Source organism: Trachemys scripta, chromosome 11, assembly GCF_013100865.1.
Source record: "Trachemys scripta elegans isolate TJP31775 chromosome 11, CAS_Tse_1.0, whole genome shotgun sequence".
Taxonomy (NCBI): domain Eukaryota; kingdom Metazoa; phylum Chordata; order Testudines; family Emydidae; genus Trachemys; species Trachemys scripta.
In genome coordinates this window covers 55977778-55999723 of record NC_048308.1, presented here as the reverse complement: position 1 = coordinate 55999723, position 21946 = coordinate 55977778, and the positions used below count along the sequence as shown (strand labels likewise).

Sequence of the window (21946 nt, the reverse complement as noted above, 5' to 3'; positions counted from 1 at the left end):
TATCTCCTGAGAGAAGGAAACTCTTACAGCAGCTAAGAGGAAACTGTAATACTGCAAGAGCTGCATCAGATGGCAGCAGTGCGTGAGTTGACCCAGGGCCTTAACAACTTTGGCTTTGGCTTCACTGACACAAAGGTGGGTTTTTACAGAGAGATAACTAGCATGGGATAGTTCTCTCATTGTAAAAACTTAAGTGGAGACAAGGCACTTGCAGTGTTTATAATGAGGTAGCTAGGAAAAGTCAGCACTATACCTCCTGCCTGTGGTTGACCCTACCAAGTTTGCGTCATGGTAAAACTAAACTGGCCTTGTCTCCCCTCTGCTTTTACACTGGGATAGTGAACCTCTCTAAAAGCACACATTAGTTATCCCTCTCTAAAAGCATACCTTTTTGCAGTGAAGACATAGCCAGCCTCTCTTTTATTTTATAGTTTTATTACTGTCACAAAAGCTTTGGCACTGTTCTGAGGTTTATAATGTTTTGAACTCTGTATCTGATGAGATCTAAGGCCAAGATTTTCAAAAGTGGCTACTGATTATGGATGCCTCAATTTTTGAGTACCCAACTTGAGACATCTTAAAGGGGCCTGATTTTTAAAAAGTGCTTAGTGCCTACCCTCTGAAAATCAACTCCCTTAAAGGTGTGCCAAGTTGGGCACCCTAACTGAGACATCCCAAATCACTAGTCACTTCTGAAAATTTTGGCCCAAGATTTCACTCCGCTGGAGGGTATGCTATTCAGCATGACATCACAGATGTGCTGTTTAGTATATAGGCACCTCACAGATTTCAGGCAGTAAAGAATTCATTGTTGATTTCTTCCCTCCCCCGCTTTTCTGAAAGGAAACCGTCAATAAAAATCTTATTTACTAAGAGATTATTTATCTTGTTTGTTCATATATTAAAAATGGCATTTTGATGGGGGGTTGGGGGGGGGGAGGACAAACAAACAAAAACTAACCAGCCAGAGCTGCAGCTATCTGCTCCATGGAGGGTTCAGGGTGGTTTCTCAGCACAGCATACATGGACATCACCATTCCAGGGGTGCAAAAGCCACATTGAGAGCCATGGCACTTGGCCAGCCTTTCCTGGAACAAAACAGAACAACAGCCCCTGCTTCAAAATGCAAAATCAACAAATTTCCTTTTTCAATCACTTAAAAAAGCTGTTGATTTCAAAAATTACAAACATGATTTAAAGGGTTACAAGATCTGACCTAATTAACATAATATAAAATGTGACAAATGTTACAAACTTAAATGCCTTCCTCTTAGAAATGTGAGATATTTCGAGAAGAAACTTAATCTAATGTGAAATCTGAACCAAGAATAGTTATTTCAGATGTGTGGGTCCAAGCATACCTGACTGGTGGACAAAGGGAGCAGATTATCCCACAACTGCCTACTTTGGGGTTCTTACACCTTCCTTTGTGGAATCTGGTGCTGACCACTGCTGGAGATGGAGCACCGGCCTAGACAGACCATGGGTCTGATCCAGACTGGCAATTCCTGAGTTCTTTTGTCTTTACCTCAGTCTCTTAATATTATATGCAGTGTTGTAGCTGGATATGAGAGAGACAAGGTGGGTGAGGTAATATCTTTTATTGGACCAACTTCTACTGGTGGGAAAGAAAAGCTTTCGAGCTACACTGTCTCTCTCTCTCACCCACAGACAGGACCGGCTCTAGGCACCAGCAAAACAAGCACCTGCTTGGGGCTGCACATTCCCAGGGGCGGCACAGCAGCTGGTAGCAGTTGTGGAGGTGCAGCTGGGCCCGCATGGCCTCAGCTGTGCAGTGCAGGGCGCTGGGCATCTGTAGCACGTGGGCGCCGCTCACCACCTCAGCCTGGCTGTTGTGGCGCACCTCGCCCATGCCCGCCGTGTCGATGAGCAGGTGCTGCACCCCATAGCTCACCCCCTTCACCCGCAGGATGTCTGGGGACTTGGCCACCAGCACCGACTTGTGGGCTCAGATCCACCGGCCGGACACTTCCATCACCAGGTCCGGCTCCTCCGAGACCAGCTGCTGCGGGCTCCAGGGCTGCGCTCTAGCCTATGGACAGTAAGTGCCAGGCAGCGGTCGGGCGATGTCGCCTCCTCCCGCCTCGGACGCGCATTGTTAATCTCCCACTGGCTCTTCACCACCCGGCTGCAGGAGGAGGCTGCTCCGGGATCCTGCTGCGGGGCTTTGTCCCCCGCCCCGGGCGAACTGAAGCACAAGGAAGAGCTGAAACCGCAGGGAGCTTGCAAAGAGAGTGCGGCGCTTTCCACATCCCCGCTCTCCTCTTCCCCAGCTGATGCGCTCCCTTCCATGGAGCCGGGCTGCTGCTGGCTGCCCTTTCTTCTCTCCACTTCCCCCAGAGCTTTCCCCTGCTTTGCTTCTCTGCAGAGCCTTTTTGGACAGGTCTTTGCCTCACTGATATTCCCATCACCCGGGAAAAGGACACAGGATAGGACTGGGCTCTCCATGGCTCTAGCAGAGGCGGGACCTGGCTAATGTCCCCCCGAAACACACACACTCCCAGCTCAGCAGCACAGTCAGCCACCCCTTCGCCTTCCTCTTCTCCCTCCCCTCCCTTTTTCCTTTTTTCCCTTTGCGGTTTAAAGCTAAACGTTACTGGGGGTTTTCCTTGCTCAACTCTCCTTCTTGGCACATGGTCAATTTCAGCCTTGTTTCCAAGCCTGGACTCCTCTCACGAGCTCACAGCAGAAAGAGGTGTGGCGGCAGCCGTCCCTGCGGCCACTCACTGCTGAACTTTTCAACTTGACTAATTCCAACATTGTATAGATTTATGTAACCATCATATGTTTGCTGCAACTTGATTGCTCAGACTTTCCGTGAGTGGCATTGATAGATCAATGTATAGTAATAAAGTATCTCACTTCCTGTTCCTCGGGGGAGTTTGATTTTTTTTCCTGGCGCAGTTTAATTTTCGATGAGCCTTTTTCCTATTTCTTTTTCTTCAGAGTAAGCAACACATGTTCTTTAACAAGTGAAAGATCATTGAGTTTTAACAGTTTTGCTTTACCTAGATGTTCGTATCAGCCTGCATGCATCTCCCAAGATCAGTTTGACTAATTGCACTGTTTTATTTCAGCTCAAAGAGGAGCTAAAGATTTTCCTTTGACTTTCTGCTCTGAAATTTGCAGCAACAGAGTCAACTAAACATGCTTGATGTGTGATTATATTCTGCAATTATTGCCCCAATATGCAAACATGTGTAAAAGCCACAAAAAAAGGGGGGGGGGGGAGGTGTCAAAATTTGTTTTGCTTGGGGCGGCAAAAAACCTAGAGCCGGCCCTGCCCACAGAAGTTGGTCCAATAAAAGATATTACCTCACCCATCTTGTCTCTCTGTTAATATTAAGCAGTCTGCATGAAGGGGCATCTCTAATAAGTCTTAATCAACCACTTTATACTTGTATTATCAAGGTTTCCAGTAAAAGTTAGTCTGACCGTTAACAACGTCTAACAAATATCAGACTTTTGCTGGCCCACTAAGATGAGTCTCACTGTTTATGTATCTTCTTTGCTGTGCCTCCAACACACAGTATACGCACTGTTTAGCAAGCAGCAACATTGCACATTGCGCCTTTTACAATACTTTGGTTTTTAGCAGAGCTGGACAAATAATCCAAAATATTTTCTGTATAGACATGCTATAATTTTAAGGTTAATACCATTGGCCATTTTTGCAGCCCGTGGGCATTTCCTTTCTGGATTCAAGGAGGTGCCGGCATTGGCAGGAGATCACATACCTCTTAGTTCATCATCTAGAACTGTTTTATTTTAGCAAATAGGTTGTTCCCATATTATGCTGGAGATTCCTGAAGTTTTTGCAGCATGTGTGACATTTACTAGCTAACTGTACATAAAGACTATATTTTCCTGTTTTTCTCCACACGTTTTGAATTACACTGCAGAATCAGTTTAAAAATCCAGAGTCTTCAGCTATCTTTTAGTAGTGGGAGCAATACCATATCTTTAAAAATCATAACAATGCCGTACCACCACTGCCAATTAATCCTAGGCACGTGAAGGAAGAAAGCAAAAATCCTTTTACAGCATACTCTCACCTGAACTGGATGTATCCGGGTTTTTGTGCATCCTACGCCTTCCACAGTGGTGACTGCAACGCCATGCAACGAGCATATTGGTAATAGACAGGCATTGGCAGAATAATGTCTTTGGATTGTAAAGGAGAATCAAGGATATTAAATATAGTGTAATAGTATTCTGTGGTAAATTAAGAAAGTGCTTTTTACTGTATCTCTCTAGCTATAAGCACCCATCATCATCATCATCATATTGAGTGAAACTAGAATTATAAGCTTTAAAAACATAGGGATTATATAAACAGTAATTCTTGTGTATGTTGTAGGAGTCGCATGCCTGGTCATGCAAGAGTTGGCAGTTAGGGGCCTGTGCATGCCCCTCAAGCCTAACATTCTATGGGCCAAGAGTATAAATATCCCACCCTTTCCGTCATTTAATCCTTATCTGCCATCAGAAGCCCTATTTGCAGGGCTCTGATGCAGAGGGCGGGAGGGAAGGTCAGAGTGTTTCTTTGCAAGCAACATAGTGAGAAAACAAGAGTTACTGTTGGTAACTAACCTCCCTTTTCTCCTTCATGACATTGCTTTCACAGAGCTCACTATAGAAGACTAGCTAGCACCTGTGCCCTGCTAGTTAAACCGTGACATAAGCACTGCTCTAAGTCAGTGGTTTTCAATCTGGGGTCCGCAGACTATGTCTAAGATTTCCAAAGAGGTCCATACCTCCACTTGAAATTTGTTAGGGGTCCACAAATGAAAAAAGGTTGAAAACCACTGCTCTAAATCAATATTTGCTCAATACAGAGTTGATGTAGCACTCAGAGAACAGCAGTGATGGCGGTGTGAGCTGAATTCCATCAAGGAGACTTAGAGGTTTTAGGTAACTACACGCTGTGAATACATGTCACTGAAGCAGCTATCCTCATCACTAAGCCAATGACATATTCAGGCATAGGTATGTTAGCCAGCTCCTAACAGGACTCAGTCAGGGCCGGCTCCAGCTTTTTTGCCGCCCCAAGCGGCCAAAAAAAAAAAGGAGAAAAAAGAAAAACCCGATTGAGCTGCCGCCAAAGAGGACGAGAGGGAGTGAAGGACTCGCCGCCGAATTGCTACTGAAGACTGAAGCGGAGTTGAGCTGCCGCCAAAGACTAAGTTGCTGAAGGACCCGCCGACGAATTCCCGCCACAGACAGGATGGGCCACCCCTTTCTATTGGCCGCCCCAGGCACCTGCTTCTTTTGCTGGTGCCTGGAGCCAGCCAGCCCTGGACTCAGTGCCCAGTTTTTCCACTTAAATGGCCTTTGAACTAACAAGACCTAACCGCTAGGTTTTTCTGCAAATGATCAATCTAAATTGAATATTAAGTTAAAGTTTGACAAGCTTTTTTTAAAATACAATATCACATAGGAAAACCGTATCTACATTCTTGTTTTTTTAAAACAATATCACCATATTTTCTTTAGTAAGCTGAAATTACATTTATTTTTAAAAGGTCATAAAAATGTTTTGTTGAGTATTCCAGATATTTTGTTAAGGATACTTTATGTTCTTGGAAGCTGGTTCATATGTGGAGATCATCACAGTGCAGGCTCCGCAGCCACCTCCTCCACAGCCATACTTAGTCCCTGTGAGACGGAGTGAAAGAGCTGCCGTTAAGGAAAAAAGCTTATGGGTATTTAATAATTCATTTTTTGCTTCTGCTCTGTTCCCAGTAGTTTCCCAGGTTGTATAAAGCTTGAGGACAATCTTCCTGAAGGCAACATATATAGAACCTGTAATTGGACAAGTGCAATGGCACATATATCAGAAGCTCATTTTTCAATTGCTTGAAATCTTCAATTATTTTAAGACCAAAACTACAAAATAAACTGACCAAGCTCCCACCAAGTTCATTGGAAGCTGTTGACTTCCTTTGGAAGCAAGAGCAGCCCACAATATGTAAATATCCCACTGGGACAGAAACAACAGTAGATATTCTGTATAGCTCACGTGTTCTGTTTCAAAGTGGCTGAACTATATTTTTGGGTAAACTCAGTAACTTGCAGTGTAGCATGGGGGAAAGATTTAGGGCCCAAGACTCGTGGGTGACATAAATTTAACTTAAATATGTAGTTAAGTGCTTTGCTGAATCGGGGCCTCAAAATAAATTAGGAATCTAAATACCTTTGTGGATCTGGGCCTTAGTCCTTAGGGCCAAGATTTTCAAAATGGCTGCCACTGAAGTTAATGGGAGCTGCTAAGTGCTCAGAGCTTTTGAAAATCAGGGCACCAAAGACTAAAACGTCTAGATTCCCAGTAGGGTTAAAATGAAACCTTTGGGTTTATTTTGAGTCTGTTAATATCACAAACTAAACAATGGGAAGATAAACGTATTTTGCAAGGAAACTGTAGTGAGTCGGTGTGGCTCCCCTCCTGTCCAGAAGAGGGAGCCCACGTGCCGGCACCAGAGTGGGTGGGACCACCACCCCCCTGTCCCCGCCCCCCGGAAGTCAAGGGGCGGGACAGGAAGTATAAAGGCCGGCCGCCAGAGCTCAGTCGGCGGCCAGCCACCACAGGGAGCAGACGTGCGGCCGGGAGCTCCCGGCCAGGAGACCGTCGAAGACCCTAGCTGGCCTGAGCTACCCCGGGCCCGCTACGAGGAGGGGCCGCCGGAGCCCGTTCACGCCCGCTACTGGGAGAATCCCTGGGAGCCTCACCCCACCAACCCCGAGGGTGAGACTGTACCCGAACCCCTCCGCCCCTGCTGCTACCCAGAGGAGCCGCCTGAGGACCGTTGGCCTGACTTCCCGGCAGAGCTACCGGACCTGCCACCGAGCCCCGGCCCAGAGGAGCCCATGCAGGTGGACTGGCCTGAGCCCGGCGCGACGAGCGAGGTAGGATCTGAGGGGGATCACGGAAGTGGCCCGGGGATAGCCGACCCCGGTCCGGCTGCAACTGAATGTGAGCCTATGTCAGTGTGTTGCGGTCTGGATACCCCACTGACCAGCAGCGGCAGCAACCGCTGTTAGGGCCCCGGGCTGGAACGCAGTGGAGTGGGTGGGCCTGCGTTCCCCCCTGCCACCCCCACTCACGGGTGGCAGGCATCCCCCTCACCCGACACTCGGCTACAGCAAGCCTAGGCGTGCCTTGCGTGGGCTTTGAACTATTTGCTCGCTCAGCCCCTGCAAACAAGGGCCTGAGCTTACCTGTGTTGGCCCGCCCTGATCCAGGGCCTGGCCTCTGAACTAGTTGCTCGCTCAGCCCCTGCAAACAAGGGCCTGAGCTTAACTGTGTTGGCCCCGCCCTGATCCAGGGCCGGGGCTTTGAACTGTTTCCTCGCTCAGCCCCTGCAAACCCGGGCCTGAGCCAACCGTGTTTGCCCCGCCCTGATCCAGGGCCTGGGCTTTGAACTCTTTGCTCGCTCAGCCCCTGCAGTCAAGGGCCTGAGCTTTAACTGTGGCTGCTCCGACTCTGCACTAAAGAGCCGGAGTTCCGGGACTAACTGACTACTTGTTCCCACAGCAGTGAGTCGGTGTGGCTCCCCTCCTGTCCAGAAGGGTCGAGCCCCGGCTAGGACCTACTACAGAAACCATTGTTTATTGAAATCATCACTCTCGCAGGAAATCAGATGAACAAAATGGGAATCAAACTGCTACCTAGGCAAAGTGCAATTCATCAAATTCAAATAGCCAAAAATATTTTTTCCGGCAGTATAACAATAGAAAAACAGGAATTTATTTCAGAGTTGTGAAATACAGTATTACAATTCTCAGAATTAACTGTATAATATTTGAATGTAATGGGTCTCAAACTGATTTTGAACATGTGGGCAAGTATTCCACTTCATATTTACAACCAGAGCAAACTCCAAAGGCAGAGATTAGTGAAAGATATTTTTCCTCAAGCCTTGCTTTGGCCTCTGAGTCCTTTCACTGGCTCACATTTACATGCTGCATCAAAAGTTAATTTCTTGTCCTTTTTGTCAAGGTTCTGCATTTCATCCCAGCCCACCTCTCAGATCTTGTGTTGTATCATCTGCCTCCTTGCTTTCCCAGTGATGCCATCCTCACCGTCCTGTATCTCTCATTTCTACTCACATATTCGTGTCTTCTCCCACCTTGTCCACTGTGCATGGATCAGCCTCCTAATCTCAGTGTCAGCTCCCACCCACTCAAATCCCATATTTCTCCACAATGCCACAGACACTAACCCATGTGACTCTGTTGTGTTCTTCATTCCAACATTGCAGAAAAAAAGAGTGATAAAAAAATTCAAATCTGAATCAGCACCTCCTCTTGGTTTCCCAATAACTCTTCTCAGTGTCACCTGGAGTCTGATTTTTTAAAAGTGTTAAGCACCCACCTCTTGAAGTCAGTGGGAGCTGCAGGGACTTAGCCACCTCTGGAAATAAGGTTCTTAGGCTATTTAATAACAGGGAGTATCTTTCTATTTGTCTTGTATAGCACCGAGCAAGTATTTTTGGTCCTGATTTTAGAAAAGAGTAGGGTAAAAATGTTGCCAATATGCCAACAATACAAGAAAATGTCTGACAGAGGTTCTCCACTTGGTGTATGGAGCATTTCCTGGTGGTCTGTGGAAGCCAGCTGGTCACATGGTGGTGGCTCTCTCCTTGTTTCCAGCTCATAAAATTAATTAAAAGAAGCTAAAACTACACAGATACTTTCCCAATTTTACTCTTCCATGGAAGCAAATTCTTTATTTGCCACAGGGATGTTATGTGATCATGAATGAAACTTCGGAAGGGGAGCCACAGAATCACAACTGGGAGAGGAGATGGTTCACAAGTCACTCTCTCTACTGAGATGTGGTCCACACTACTGACGTGCTTGAGGGCCCCTGGTCTAAGAAGTTATGGAGTTGGGAGAAACATTCTCCCATGATTTAGGATTTATATCTTGGTTTGTAGAGTTCCTCCTACAACCCAAGACATTTATGCTTACATATAGCTTATCTAGATCCCTTTTGTCTGCTACACTTCCAACGTACCAGTAAAGAACTTCTGCCTTTGATGGAAGCTCATCAGGAAAACAAGAACAATGAGGCGTCCAGTGGCACCTTAAAGACTAACAGATTTATTTGGGTAAGCTTTCGTGGGTAAAAAAAAACACTTCTTCAGATGCTTATGCCCAAATAAATCTGTTAGTCTTTAAGGTGCCACCAGACTCCTCGTTGTTTTTGTAGATACAGACTAACATGGCTACCCCCGATACATGAAAACAAGCAAAGCTAATCCATGATTAGCACAAAATATTAATATGCTGTCATCTATTCTAAACAACTTCTGTTTTTAGATATAAGACTACTGAGGAACATGCATAGATTAATCTCAAGCAGCATGAAACTAAAGAGGTTTTGTCTGTGCTTAAAAATTAGGAGCGTACTAAGTAATGTTTACTCGCCAATTTAATGGCAAATGTAATACATCATATTACTATATTTTATTAATCAACCTTCACTTGAAGGATTTCAAAGCACTTTTCAAGTTGTATATATAAATCTTGTTCAGGCACCTCTACTGAACTTTTGGGTTCAGTGATCAGCTGTCCTGCACTAGAAACACTATCCAGCACATTTTAGGACAAGAATTGAAAATTACCTTCTCCAGATGACAATATCAATTTTTAGATACAGTACAGTAGGCAGAATAATTACAAATTTTAAATTTAGCTGGGACACGAACACTAGTATCCCCACGCTTCCCAAAAGTGCCACTGGAGTTCTAATGACACAAGTGGTTAGGTCATCAGTTTTGCACATTATCTGAAAAACGGGACTTCCAGCCGCACAGTACTCTCTTCCACCATTCTGAAGCAACAGCTCAGTTCAGAGAGTAAGTGACACTTACTAAATCCTGTAGTCACACTTCACTGATACACACATAATCCACATACAAAGATACTGACTGCAATCTGGTTCTTAGTAAGGATTTAACAGCAGGTCTCAGATTACTAAAGATTCATTATTGTTAGAACTAGATTACAGAACATTATCACAGATTATCTGACAAGGGTAATTCAACTCCCCCCACTTACTTGCTAATTCACAGTGGATCTTCTATTAATTAATAGTCTAACGCACCATTTCCCACAGCTTCTAGCCTCCCTTCCAAGTACCCATGAGGCTTGGTTCATCTTATCTTATTTATTACAAAATCCCCGTGATTTGATAGAAGTGCTATATAAGTGCACGGTATTATCAGAGGATGTCAAAGGACTTCACAACACTAATTAATCTCTGAGAGGCAGATAAATATTAATATCTTCATTTTACAAATGGGAATAGATGAGCACAAAACCCCTTTGAGTTGGAGCTAACATTAAGCTAATTTTTACAGTTTAATGGAGTTCCTAACATTAAAATATAGTCAAGTACTTAAAAAGATACATAACTTAATATAGTAATTGCATGCAGCTTCAGGGCCCAATCCCTGTCATCCTTAACCAGGCAAAGCTCTAATTATCATCAGTGGGAGTTTTTCCTGAACACAGTCTGCAGGATAGTGCCCTAACTGCATCAACAAGGAAAGGATATGTCTCTTTCGGAGGTAAGACAACAGCATTTGTTCAGGATCAGCATTCTTCTCTACTATCTGCAGAAGGAAGGGAAACAAGCTGTTACAAAAATATTCAATGTTTATCCTTCAGGGCACAAACCAAAAGCCCCCACTTAACAAAACAGCACTTGCTAAGGGCCATAGGTGGGAATTTTTGCTTCCTTTGGAAGTTTTTTGTCTAACAGTCCTACTGCTAAAAAGAAACTGTCAGGACAGCTTATCCTTAATAAAAACAACTGTGGTGATAGGAGGAATGCCACATCAAAAGAATCCATCCTGAGCCCTTCTAAAGGTAAAGGGTTCCAGGAATGGGACTGTATGTCAGCCTATGCACATATGCTTCATACGTATAAAGACATACAAAACCACTCTGGAGAACTCTCAGAATTGTGAACAGACTGATGGCCTGTTGGAAGTGAAGGGGAGCAGAGACTATTCCACAGTGCAGATGGACAGGGAAGTATTACTGCAAGGTTACAGATACCAGTTATTAAAAATACAAACACAGGAAGAGTTTACTACATACCCCCAGGTCAGAAATGAATAAGGAAATCAATATTCTTGACAGATTATAGAGCTTCGTTATTATTTAAACATAATATGATGAACACTGGAGGGCAGATTAGCCAGGCCAGTGCCAGGGATCCCCTTCCTCCTAGTTTTACTCACAGATCTATACTGTATTCATCCTACAGAGTATCCAAATGCTTTACAAAATTATAATGCCCCACCATCCTCTCAAATGGTATGGCTGTAATGAATGCTATGACCATTAACAATATTTGTAGCTATCCATGCCAAGAAAACGTTACACAATGGTAATCAGATTTTATGCATCAGGGCATAAACTATGCAGGTCAGGAAGACTTCTCCCTCTTCATCCAGCACTGCATAGAATTGACTCAATACACTCTTCATTCTGTGATGGTCTCTGACAGAGGAAGAATACTAAGCTACATGGAGCAATAGCATCATCCAGAAACTCCTACATACCTATCTGATTAGAGGAATCTTTATCCTATTATCTTGAATCAGCTAAATCTTAAAGTAGTGTTTAATCAATAGCCAGTTTAAGTAATTATGTTCCCATTACATCAACGTTCTACTAGGCCAGTAGCTTCCATTTCATTCATCGTATTTTGCTATGCTTTGGCATTTCCATTAGTGACATCTGCCTTCCTATCCTCTCCACATTGCACTGTGTGTCAAGAAAATGTATATTTCAAGCAAAACACATAATTTTCAGTAATTTTTTTTTGCACGCATGAAATTCTGAGGGAAATTTTCAAAGGATGAAAGGAGAGTTTGGCACCCAACTGCCATTGATGTTCCAGGAAGGGCTGCAGGCCTAACTCCCTTTTGTGATTTTTAAAATCTTCCCTCCTCTGACATCATCATCCACAGGAATTCTGTGAGACACCAGGCAGCAGGAAGGAAAGCGCATGATCTGCAGGTCTGCCGTGGCCCCCCAAATTAACACACCATCACTTCAATACTGGTTGACAACAGCCCTGGAGAGGTTATGGGATGTTCGTTTGGGGATGCAATGTTATTGTTCTCCCACTGCTTTTTGAAAATCATTTGCGTGTCAAGGACATTCAAAAAGCTGGGTGAGGTAGAAGGCTCAATGACAGCTACTCTTCTAAACTTCACAGCCCTTAAGGTGTATGATGTTAGTAGGAGTGGAACACCCTTCAGCTCCATGGCACTCTAGATTTTATACAAAAGACAAGTAATTTACCTAGCACTGATGTGCATAGAAAGTGCCATGACAAAAAATGTATGGGGAGGAAAAAAATGCATCTTAGGGGGCAAAACTGCATAAAAGAAAGACACAAGGCAGAAGTGTTAAATATTTAACTTCCTGATCCTGATATGAACCTGAAATTAACTCAGAACTTTCACTTGTAACTTGCCGTTCTCCTTACATTCATTGCAAACAAGCAATGTATGCAGAACGCTATCCGTGTGGAAGTGACAGCTAAAGACCCCGACCGACCCCCCCAGTATCATGCTGCTTCCTGGGGCGAGGAGCGGGGATTAAATAACTACGTTAGCGCTATATGGGCTGTTTCCTCTTCTGACCCTGCAGAGGAGAAAGGGAAGTGGGGGTGGAGACCTGCCCATGGAGTCGGAGGAACTTGGGTCTGTGTGTCCGGTTGCCATCACATGAGAAGTGGCCCAAAGGACACTCCAACGCCTCCCGCCCCGCCCCAATGCCCCGCTCACTTACCTTCCTCCCGTTCACGGAGAAGATCAGCTCATCAGGCCCCGCTCCCCCTGCAGCGGGGAGAGACATTGCGAGACGCAGAGAATCACAGCTCCTGTCCCCGCAAACCAGCTGTGCTGTGCAGCGAGTGTTGAACTTTCCTGGGCGGGGCTGCCTGTGAACTCGAGAGGCCAGGAGGCAAAGCCAGTAACATGAGAAGTCGGGGGTGGTGTGATCCGCAAATGTAACTGATATAAGAAAGAGGCCCATAGCTATAGATAGCTTCCACCCATTGTGCAATCCCAGATAAAAAGCCCATCCTGCTCTAATCACTTTCAAAACTGGTTCGCCGCCAGGAAAGGCAAAGGCAGTGGTTACTATCGCCAAGAAAAGCAAATAGCGGGACTGTTCTCCGGTTCTTTGCTGGAATAACTGTTGCATAAACCCTGGCACAGAATTTTAAGGAGACACTCGCATTTTACAGTATTACAAACTGTTCATCATCCCATGTATCTGCTATAAAAAGGTGGCATCACCCCCTCCCCCCCATTAACATACCATCACCATGGTCCAGAATGCAAGAAACTGCAATGGTCAAGCCTAAAAATGAATGATTCACCAAAATAACATCATTGTAAGATTAGAGAAAAACAAAGATACACAAAGACATTCCTCCTCTATATAGACCATTACTTAATTATTATTTATAACTATGGTAGCACCAATTATGTTTATTATTTATTAAGATTGCTGTACACCCTAGAGGCCCCAGCATTATTGTACTAGGCACTGTAGAGGCTCCAGCTGAGATAGGGACCCCATTTTGCCTGGCACTGCATAAACACAGGGGAAGAGCCAGTGCCTGCCCTAAAGACCTTACAATCTAAACTGACAAGACAGATAAAGGGAGTATTATCCCCATTTTCACAGATGAGGAACTGAGGCACAGACAGATTACGTGACTTGCTGAAGGTCCCATAAGAAATTTGTGACTGAGCCAGCATCCAAATCCCAGCCCAGCATCTTACCCACAAAACCACTTGCAGAAAAACGACGTAACTTCTTAGCTGCCTGTGGGGACTACAACCAAGCCCATCCTTACTGCCACCTCAGACAAAATGAAAGCAGGTAGAGAGACGTCAGTGTAAATATGCATAAATAAATAAACTATTTTCAAAAGCTAATGAAGTGTTTGAGTCATGAGAGAAAAAGTTAAAAAAAGAGAGAAAGGTTGAAAATGGAAGACCTGATTTTTAAAAATTGCAATCACAATGGGGACATATGTAGGAGTAGGATTTTATAATAACCCATAAGAATTTGTAACCCATAAGAATTAATGTATGATTTGATTTCATCCTGTCAGCCATCCTTTTTGAATAGCAGAAAGGAATGACAGACCAGAACAATCCTTATGACTGATCATGGTCACCCTTTTGTTTTAGGATAAGTTATAATGTCTACTATGGTTTCCTATATATATTACAAAGTAGGCACTCTAGTTAAATATACATTTCTTTGTTTTAAGGTTTAGTAAGTAAAACACAGGATTCTCTATTGTGTCTATGTTAAGTAGATTAGAGAAACATTGAAGGCCTGGGTCTCAATGTAAATCATCTTGGTTATTGATTGTAAAACTTAGCAAGGTATAATTTGCAATGCCTTTTTGCTCATATAAATACTACTGTTTGTATTCTCAATCTGTTTGTGTGAATGAGGAATGTATGCATCAGGAAAAGATAAGGTGTGAAGGCCATTGTTATAGCCAGAGTCAAGGAAGAAGGAGTGAAGAGACTTAAAGAACATCAAAGAATCATCAACGTGTATCCATAATGAAGGGCATATTGACGACCCTGAGGTGAAGGCTGGCACCCCTACGGACAATTGATTAAATCAGAACAAAGGACAGGATGACCCTTTCGGAGGTGTATTGGAATGTTTACATCAGAAACTGACACAGCAAAATCCATAGACTTCAATAGAGAAAAAAAGACTATAAGATCAGGGTGCTTTGCCATGGGACTTTGGATTCGTCTTGCCACACTCCAGGAGCATCGGATTGCGACGGATAGAGCCTCGCTCCCCTCTGCGAGCAATCTGGCTGGCCACTAGATTGATCCAGAATCTGGACTGGTAACTATAAACATCACTGCAGGACTATGTGTGTATGTGACTGAAAAGCATATGCTAACTGTGGTATTCTCAGTAAACGCTGTGCATATCTACCTTCCTCTATAAAGATCCCGTGTGCTTTGTATGAGCATAACACATGGACAGCTAATCCCCAAGCAAGCTCATGGGTCGGCTGGATCCCCATCCATTTGCAATACTAATATTTTCTCCCAACAATTCAAGCACTGTTTTAGAAATCAATTGAAGCCAAAGTCAAGGGGTCTTGTACTCAAGATAAATTCACATAGCAGAGGATCAAGATAGGGTTGTCTGGATTTATCAGCAAAGCATTTTCCTATTATCTCTGTTTATTTTATCTATAATTTACTCATTACAATATATTTTTTTTTAAAGAAAGTTTGCTGCCAGTGCTACTATAGTTGCAAACTGAGCAGCTTTTACTGTCTTTCCCCCAAAGCCACCGCCTATTGGTTTCATGTGGCACTTGATTTTATAGGCTGGGGCATTTAATATTAAGGCCACTATTTTCTGTAAAATTATGTTCAGAGATTTCATTGTTTTCCTGTTTGATTACTGAAGTTCATAATGTAATATTGATTCTTTAACTGCTACTGTTGTATAAAAGAGAAATACCGTCTGAAAAGAAGAAAGGACAGAAGCAGGCTACTTCTGTCTCCTGGCACAAAACATTTAATTTTCTAAATTATGAAGTATTGTTCCATTGTGAAAAATTACTGTAAAATATGAAGTTACTTAATTGTTGTGTTTAAATGACTCCATACCATATGTGCTCAATTTACAAGTAAAAAGATGTCTTTTTCTACGTGCTAGCCTTGAAAACTCAACATGGGTTCTGAAAGTCAGGTACTTTCCTTCCCATGCATCAGCATAAACTGAAAGGGAAGGATGAAATTATGCCATCCTCACTGCTAAACGTGGTGTATCCAAGAGAAGATAAATACATTTTGTCCTTGATCAAATTTTGTATGCAAATATAACAGTATTAGTTTTTGTCTCTGAGCACAAAGAGAAAATAACAGCTTTCATTTGAAGTTCTAATCCCTTTTCTCTAAACTGAACACCCCCACATTTGGGGAAATTTGGATATGAATCTCGACCTAAACTTTGTGGCTCAGACCATGTCTATTTTGAAAAGAGTTTATAAAGGATACTGCATCTTCTTGGTAATTGTTTCATGTCTTGATATCATCACAGTGCAGGGTCCACAGCCATCTACCCCAAACTCATACCTAGTTCCTGTGAGACAGATTGCAAAAGCCTCAGTCAAGGAAAAATGTCACCAATTCTTGATGTGGTACTTTCACCACACTTGGCTTAAGTGTATAAAAAGGAAAGTCCATCCCTTAGGAGACACAACAGGTTAGGGATTTGTGAATACATCCTGATTATTAAATTCCAGTCTCCACCAATATGAATCTACAATTCCTCAACCACATGACAACATTTGCAGTTGATTGAGTCTGAACAAGAGAGAATGGTCAGCTGTCAGTATAATTTCCCATTAGAAAAAAAAAAAAGCACCTTCAAGAAGCCAAACTCTGGACACAGTATGAAAGGACATGTTCAAGAATGGTAGCCATCAATATAAGAAAATATATATAGGATACAGAACCACTACTTAATTAAATGTATTGCTAACTGGTACTGGTTAAATAGTGGTTTGAGGTGATAAAAACCCAGGAGCAGGGCTTTGGCACTACCTTCAGTAGATAAATCCAAGTTTCAGTTAATAAGAGGAGATCTGGAAAAGTATGCTAGATGGTGGCAGGCTTGAAAGTACTCAGATTTTATTAGCATGTGTGTGCACCTCTCCCTTCTCCTCCCTCCCATTAACAGGCTATCCACATTCCAAGATTTACATAAAAACTCTTTTACCCTTATTCAGACATAAATATTATGAGATCAAAAGTTTTTTGTTGACCCAAACTAAGCCTGAGTTGGATGTAGAGGAAACTTCTTAGACTGATGAGCTGATGCTCAAAAACAGTCTATCTTCAAAACATCATCAACAGCAAAAGCAGCTAACTCAACCTTGAGAGAAAAAGGGCAAACTCCTGTTCTAAGTTCTTAGTTCCAATTACGTAAATCTGAATTAATTCTAAATGACTTCAGTGGAGTCACTACAGATTTTTACAGTCATAACCAAGAGCAGAGTATCATCCAAGATTTATAGACAGAGGATGTCTATAAAAATAACTTTTATTTATACAATACTAGCACAAATCTGACAAAAACCACAGCAAACCTGCACAGAGAGTTTCAGTTCCAGAACTCCAGCTAAAACACCCAGATCTCAATATCTTGAGCAAATAGCAGTTCTTTGCAATGCACTACAACAGCATTCATTCAAAAAGAAGCAGATTACAACTGTAACACTTATTTGCCAATGTGGCCAGCCTGAGCCTCTGCCCAGAGCACTAGGTTCGCAGCTCCCATTGGCTGGGAACCACAGCCAATGGGAGCTGCAGGGGCGGTGCCTGCCAATGTGAAGTACAGTATAGCACAATGATTTTTAACTTGTGATTCTAAAACTTAAGTGGATGGCATTTAATGGAGCAGTTCCATCCTACAGGTTTGAACAATGATAGTATTATAACCAATGAAGTTAAACCAAGCCGTAACTATTGCTAATTTAATAAGCATACCATCGAACAGTATAGCTCTGTACAGAAAACTTATTTTTACAACACAATAGCACCAACATTCTGCTTGATAGCTGACTCAGCCCAGGGACAAATGAAGGCAGAATGAAATGAAAATAATTCCTTTTAATATAATAATTATACACAGATACAGATGTGCATTGGAAAGACTGGAGAAGGAGGAATAGACCTTCTTACCACTGAAGCCCTGTACATCTTGCATCCTAATGCAGGGCCAACTGCTTTGTTTCATTTGTATATTTTGATTTGTAACATATGTTATTCAGAACATTCTTAAGCAGATGCACAATATTTAAAAACAAGAAAACTCATCTTTTATTGGATCAACGCCAGTAGATGACTCAAACAATGAAGAATATGGGATAGTTGCATAAGCGTCTATACTGGTGGAATAAATGTATCCATGAAAAAAACCAACACAGAATGTCTGCAATATTGTCTTGTAGTACCTATGCACACAGATTGTTCCTTAATAGTGATAATAGTGAATGTTGTAAATAAATATTATTTATTGTACCAAATTAATCTGTTATAACTCCATTGACTTAAATGGAGTTTGATTTTATTCATTTCCTTTATTTTATGTTTAAGTACCTGACAGAGACTTTGATTTTTATTTTGATCTATTTTTTTATTGATTCTCTCTCTGATTTCCATTCCAAGGGTAAAATATAGAGATTATAGGAGGAAATGTTTCTCTGTGCCTGTTTCAAAGTTCAAGTCATTACAGTTAGACAAGCATCAACCACTGGGGAATCTGCAGTGAGATGTTTGTCTACACTTAAGGTTTGTCTACACTGGAGCTGGAAGGTATAATTTACAACTCGAGGAGATATACCCATGTTAACTCTGATTGAGCTAATGTATTCAAAATAGAAGTATAGCCACAGAGGAGTGATATGCTAGCTGCCCTGAATTCATACCTAAGGTCTCAGATGAGATCATACTCAGGGCAGCTGGCGTAGTTACGCATCCTGAGTGTAAGACAAGGCCATGTAATGGTATGAGGATCAATGATCTCATTGCAAAGTCCCTAAAGAAAGGAACTGTTGTGCTGTGAGTTGAACATACTATTAAAAGGTTAGATCCTTATTCTACAAAGATTTATGTGCATGTGTGAAATAAAGCAAGTGTGTAAGTCTGCAGCATTGGGCCTTATTTAGTAATTTATTTTTAAAGTAAAAAGCTCTACACAGTAAAGACAGAATTCTGCCCTCAGCCTCATGCAGGGCTTCTAACGTGAGTTAAACATTTTATAAAGAAACCAAACTCACTGTTCTAGTTCAATTAAGAGTGTTCTAGTAATCAAAAATCATGTTGCTCAGGAGGTTATCGTGATAATGTGTGCTGCTAAACAGGCCTTGGATGCAGTGTATAGTGCTCGCCACTCAAACAATTAATAGCAGACACTGGTTCTACAAATCTGCACCAGCTTCTTTAACATTCAGACATCTCATGTCTCAGGAGGGAAAACAGCCCACTCTTTGGTCATGGGAATTTCAGCAGAGGAGAATCTGTTGTGTAAAACGATACAACTTTAAGAATGAGTATGTTTAGGTAAGTTCAGCTGACTGACAGCAATACTAGCCTTACAATATACTTTCCCCCCATACTTCTTTTCCATTTGATCTCAGTTTTCTCCTCCTTTCTTGTCTCACCTTCTTTGGCCTTTTTTCTTTCTTTCTCTCTCCTCTGATGGGCTGCGAATAAGAAGGGGAGCTCTGAAATATGACCTTTCTTCTTCTGGGTCCCAGAGGAGCATGTGCTCACTGGGAGAAATGGATGGAGGGTTTTACTGTCTCTGAGTATAGATAATGAACTTTGGGGATATAGTAGAAGGCAAAAAGCACGCCTTTATCCTGCACCTAGGAAGTGAGCGGACAGCACATCTACATTAATGAAAATGGGACCTCTGCCTGGCTTGGTAGAAAACACTGAAAAAGATTTTGGGTGAGATAAGACTTCTTTAAAGAGGAGCTTAGCCTGTTGTTTAGTCTCTAGAAAACATGTTATAATTTTGTTTTATATGTAACCTTATTCACTATCTCTTGAATTTTTGATAATAAACTTATTGTCGATTACACTATAAATATATTTAATTGCTGTGGTATTAAACAAGTTGCTGATCCTGACCTGAATCATACAACCTGCTGTACTCTGTTCCTTTGGGGACAGCAGACCCAGTACTTCTGTGAGTGTTCAGTAGAGAAGGGGCTGGACACTACAGGGGAATGCATCAAAGAGGCTCAGGGACTGAGGTACATCTATTATTAACCTGCAAGACAAAGTGAGGACTGGCATATCCCAGAGGAGATTGTTTGGATGGCTGGTGGTGCCACGGAACTGACACTGTTAAGTATAAGCAAGTCTCCCTTTTACTGGAGAGGCAGGAGGCTAACAAGGTGACTCACAGTCTGGGGTACCCCAAGAACCATCACACTTACTTCTGTTTGGTAGCAGAATTTTAATTGTCTTGAATCAGGCTCCACAGAATTTATAAAGGACCCTCAGGGTATTTAGGTAACAAGCTATAGGTCAACTTTGCTTTTTGAGTAAAAGGTCTTAATATAGATATGTTAACCTTGCCTTAGCTTAACATACAGGATATGGCCTGTAGGTCTCTTGCATTACAGACAAACTTACTTTAATATAAATCTATAAACCTATTACAATACATCAAATACTTAAACTATAAGAAAAGATATATATATACAAGCAAGCAGGTTAGTCCTATAGGCGACAGGCCCCCACAGTTAGGAGGGCTTGCACTTTCTGGGCAAGAAGCTGCTTATGAGAAGGGTCCCTGAAGAGGGACAGGAGTGGAGGGCGGGAGGGAGGGAGGGAGGGAGGGGTGGATGAAAATTGGTGGGTATAACCCACTGTTACTGTATTCAGTACCAAATGATCTGATGTTATATATGACCACGCTGGTCTAAAGGGTGACAGGTGGTCAAAAACAAAGAGGGGAATGGATCTGGAGTCGAGACTTGTATATTGCCCTCAAAGGCCTGCCTGGCCCTGCTGCGGTATCTATGTGAGCCTGACTGGGAGGCTGAGGTAGGAGGGAGCGGTTGACATCACTTATAACCATTCCCTTTTCGTTTTTAGGGCTCCTGCCTGGGAGGCGACACGAACCTGGGAGGCTGCTGGGGCCTAAAGTGCTTCCTGGAAGCTGGAGGCGTGTAAAGGCCCAAGGAGCGAAGGGTAGCCCTTGAATTCTTGAAGCTTCAAGTCAGACTGTTCAGAGAACTGAGAGGTGTCGTCAAAGAGGAGGCCCTGGATGGACTGCTGAACTTCGCGAGGAAGGCCAGAGGATTGGAGCCATGCAGAGCACCTCATGGTGACTGCCAATGCCATAGTTCTGGCTGCTGAGTTGCCCACATCCAGAGCTGACTGGAGGGAGGTCCTGGATGTCCATGAACTCTTCCCTTGACTTCTGTGGCAGGGAATCCTTAAATTTGGACAATGAGACCAAAAGATTAAAATTGCACCTCCCCAGCAGGGCCTGCTGACTGGAGATAATACGTAACTGGAGACTGCTAGTTGAATAAACCTTACATCCAAACAGGTCAGTCTCTTGACCTCTATTTTTGGGGGTGGTACTTGGCTGCCCCTGTCTGTCCCATTCATTCGCCGCCGGATTCTACCACCCCCGGGTCCTACCAGGGACCCGGGGGTAGTGGTGTGAGTAAGAAGTGAGGTGTTTTACCCACGAAAGCTTATGCCCAAATAAATCTGTTAGTTTTAAGGTGCCACCGGGCTCCTTGTTGTTTGTGTTGGTGTGAGTAAAGGTACTCAAACCTGCTGGCTGGGACATAGTATTTCTTCTCTGCCCTTTTTGAGATGTGGGGCAGAGAAGAAGGAGTCTGCCACAGTGTTCTGATGGGGCCCATCACTGCTTTGTTAATGGGCCAGGCCACTCTGGAGGAAACTAGTGCAGCCAGGATATTGATTTGGCTGTGTGCTAACTCCTTAAGTTCTCAACTTCCAGATCCAAGTTCACAGTAAGCCTTTTCAGGAGCTCCTGGTGGGCCCTGAAGTCATCCTGAGGGAGCGGGTTACTAGAGCCTGCGACCACCTTGTCCGGAGATGAGGAGGAGGCCTGTGCTGGAGGTGGGGCTCCCTCCACCTCCTCTACTTCCACCATGTCTATTAGGGCCATTTCCTGGATGTTGGCACTGGGGTTGGTACTGGAGTCAGGGTCCGGTGCCGGATAGCAAGAAATGGTAGCCCACCTTTCTGACACCACTATGACCAGTGGGAGTGGGGCCTAGTACCAGGAGAAACTCTCAAGGATTCCAGTACTGACACTGCAT

The 21946-nt window shown here is 43.2% G+C and overlaps 1 protein-coding gene across 1 annotated transcript in view; it reads right to left on the bottom strand.

Annotated features, from left to right (window-relative positions):
• The window catches only part of LOC117885114 (aldehyde oxidase-like), a gene marked incomplete in the record, with an annotated part of 182419 nt that extends 165138 nt beyond the window's left edge, over positions 1 to 17281 (bottom strand). Inside the window, 7 exon segments of the mRNA XM_034786274.1 lie at positions 962 to 1088; positions 4077 to 4185; positions 5595 to 5691; positions 10586 to 10643; positions 12841 to 13262; positions 16119 to 16203; positions 17213 to 17281. Coding sequence (XP_034642165.1) covers positions 962 to 1088; positions 4077 to 4185; positions 5595 to 5691; positions 10586 to 10643; positions 12841 to 13262; positions 16119 to 16143 — 838 coding nt within the window.
• Between the last annotated feature and the right edge of the window lie 4665 nt (positions 17282 to 21946).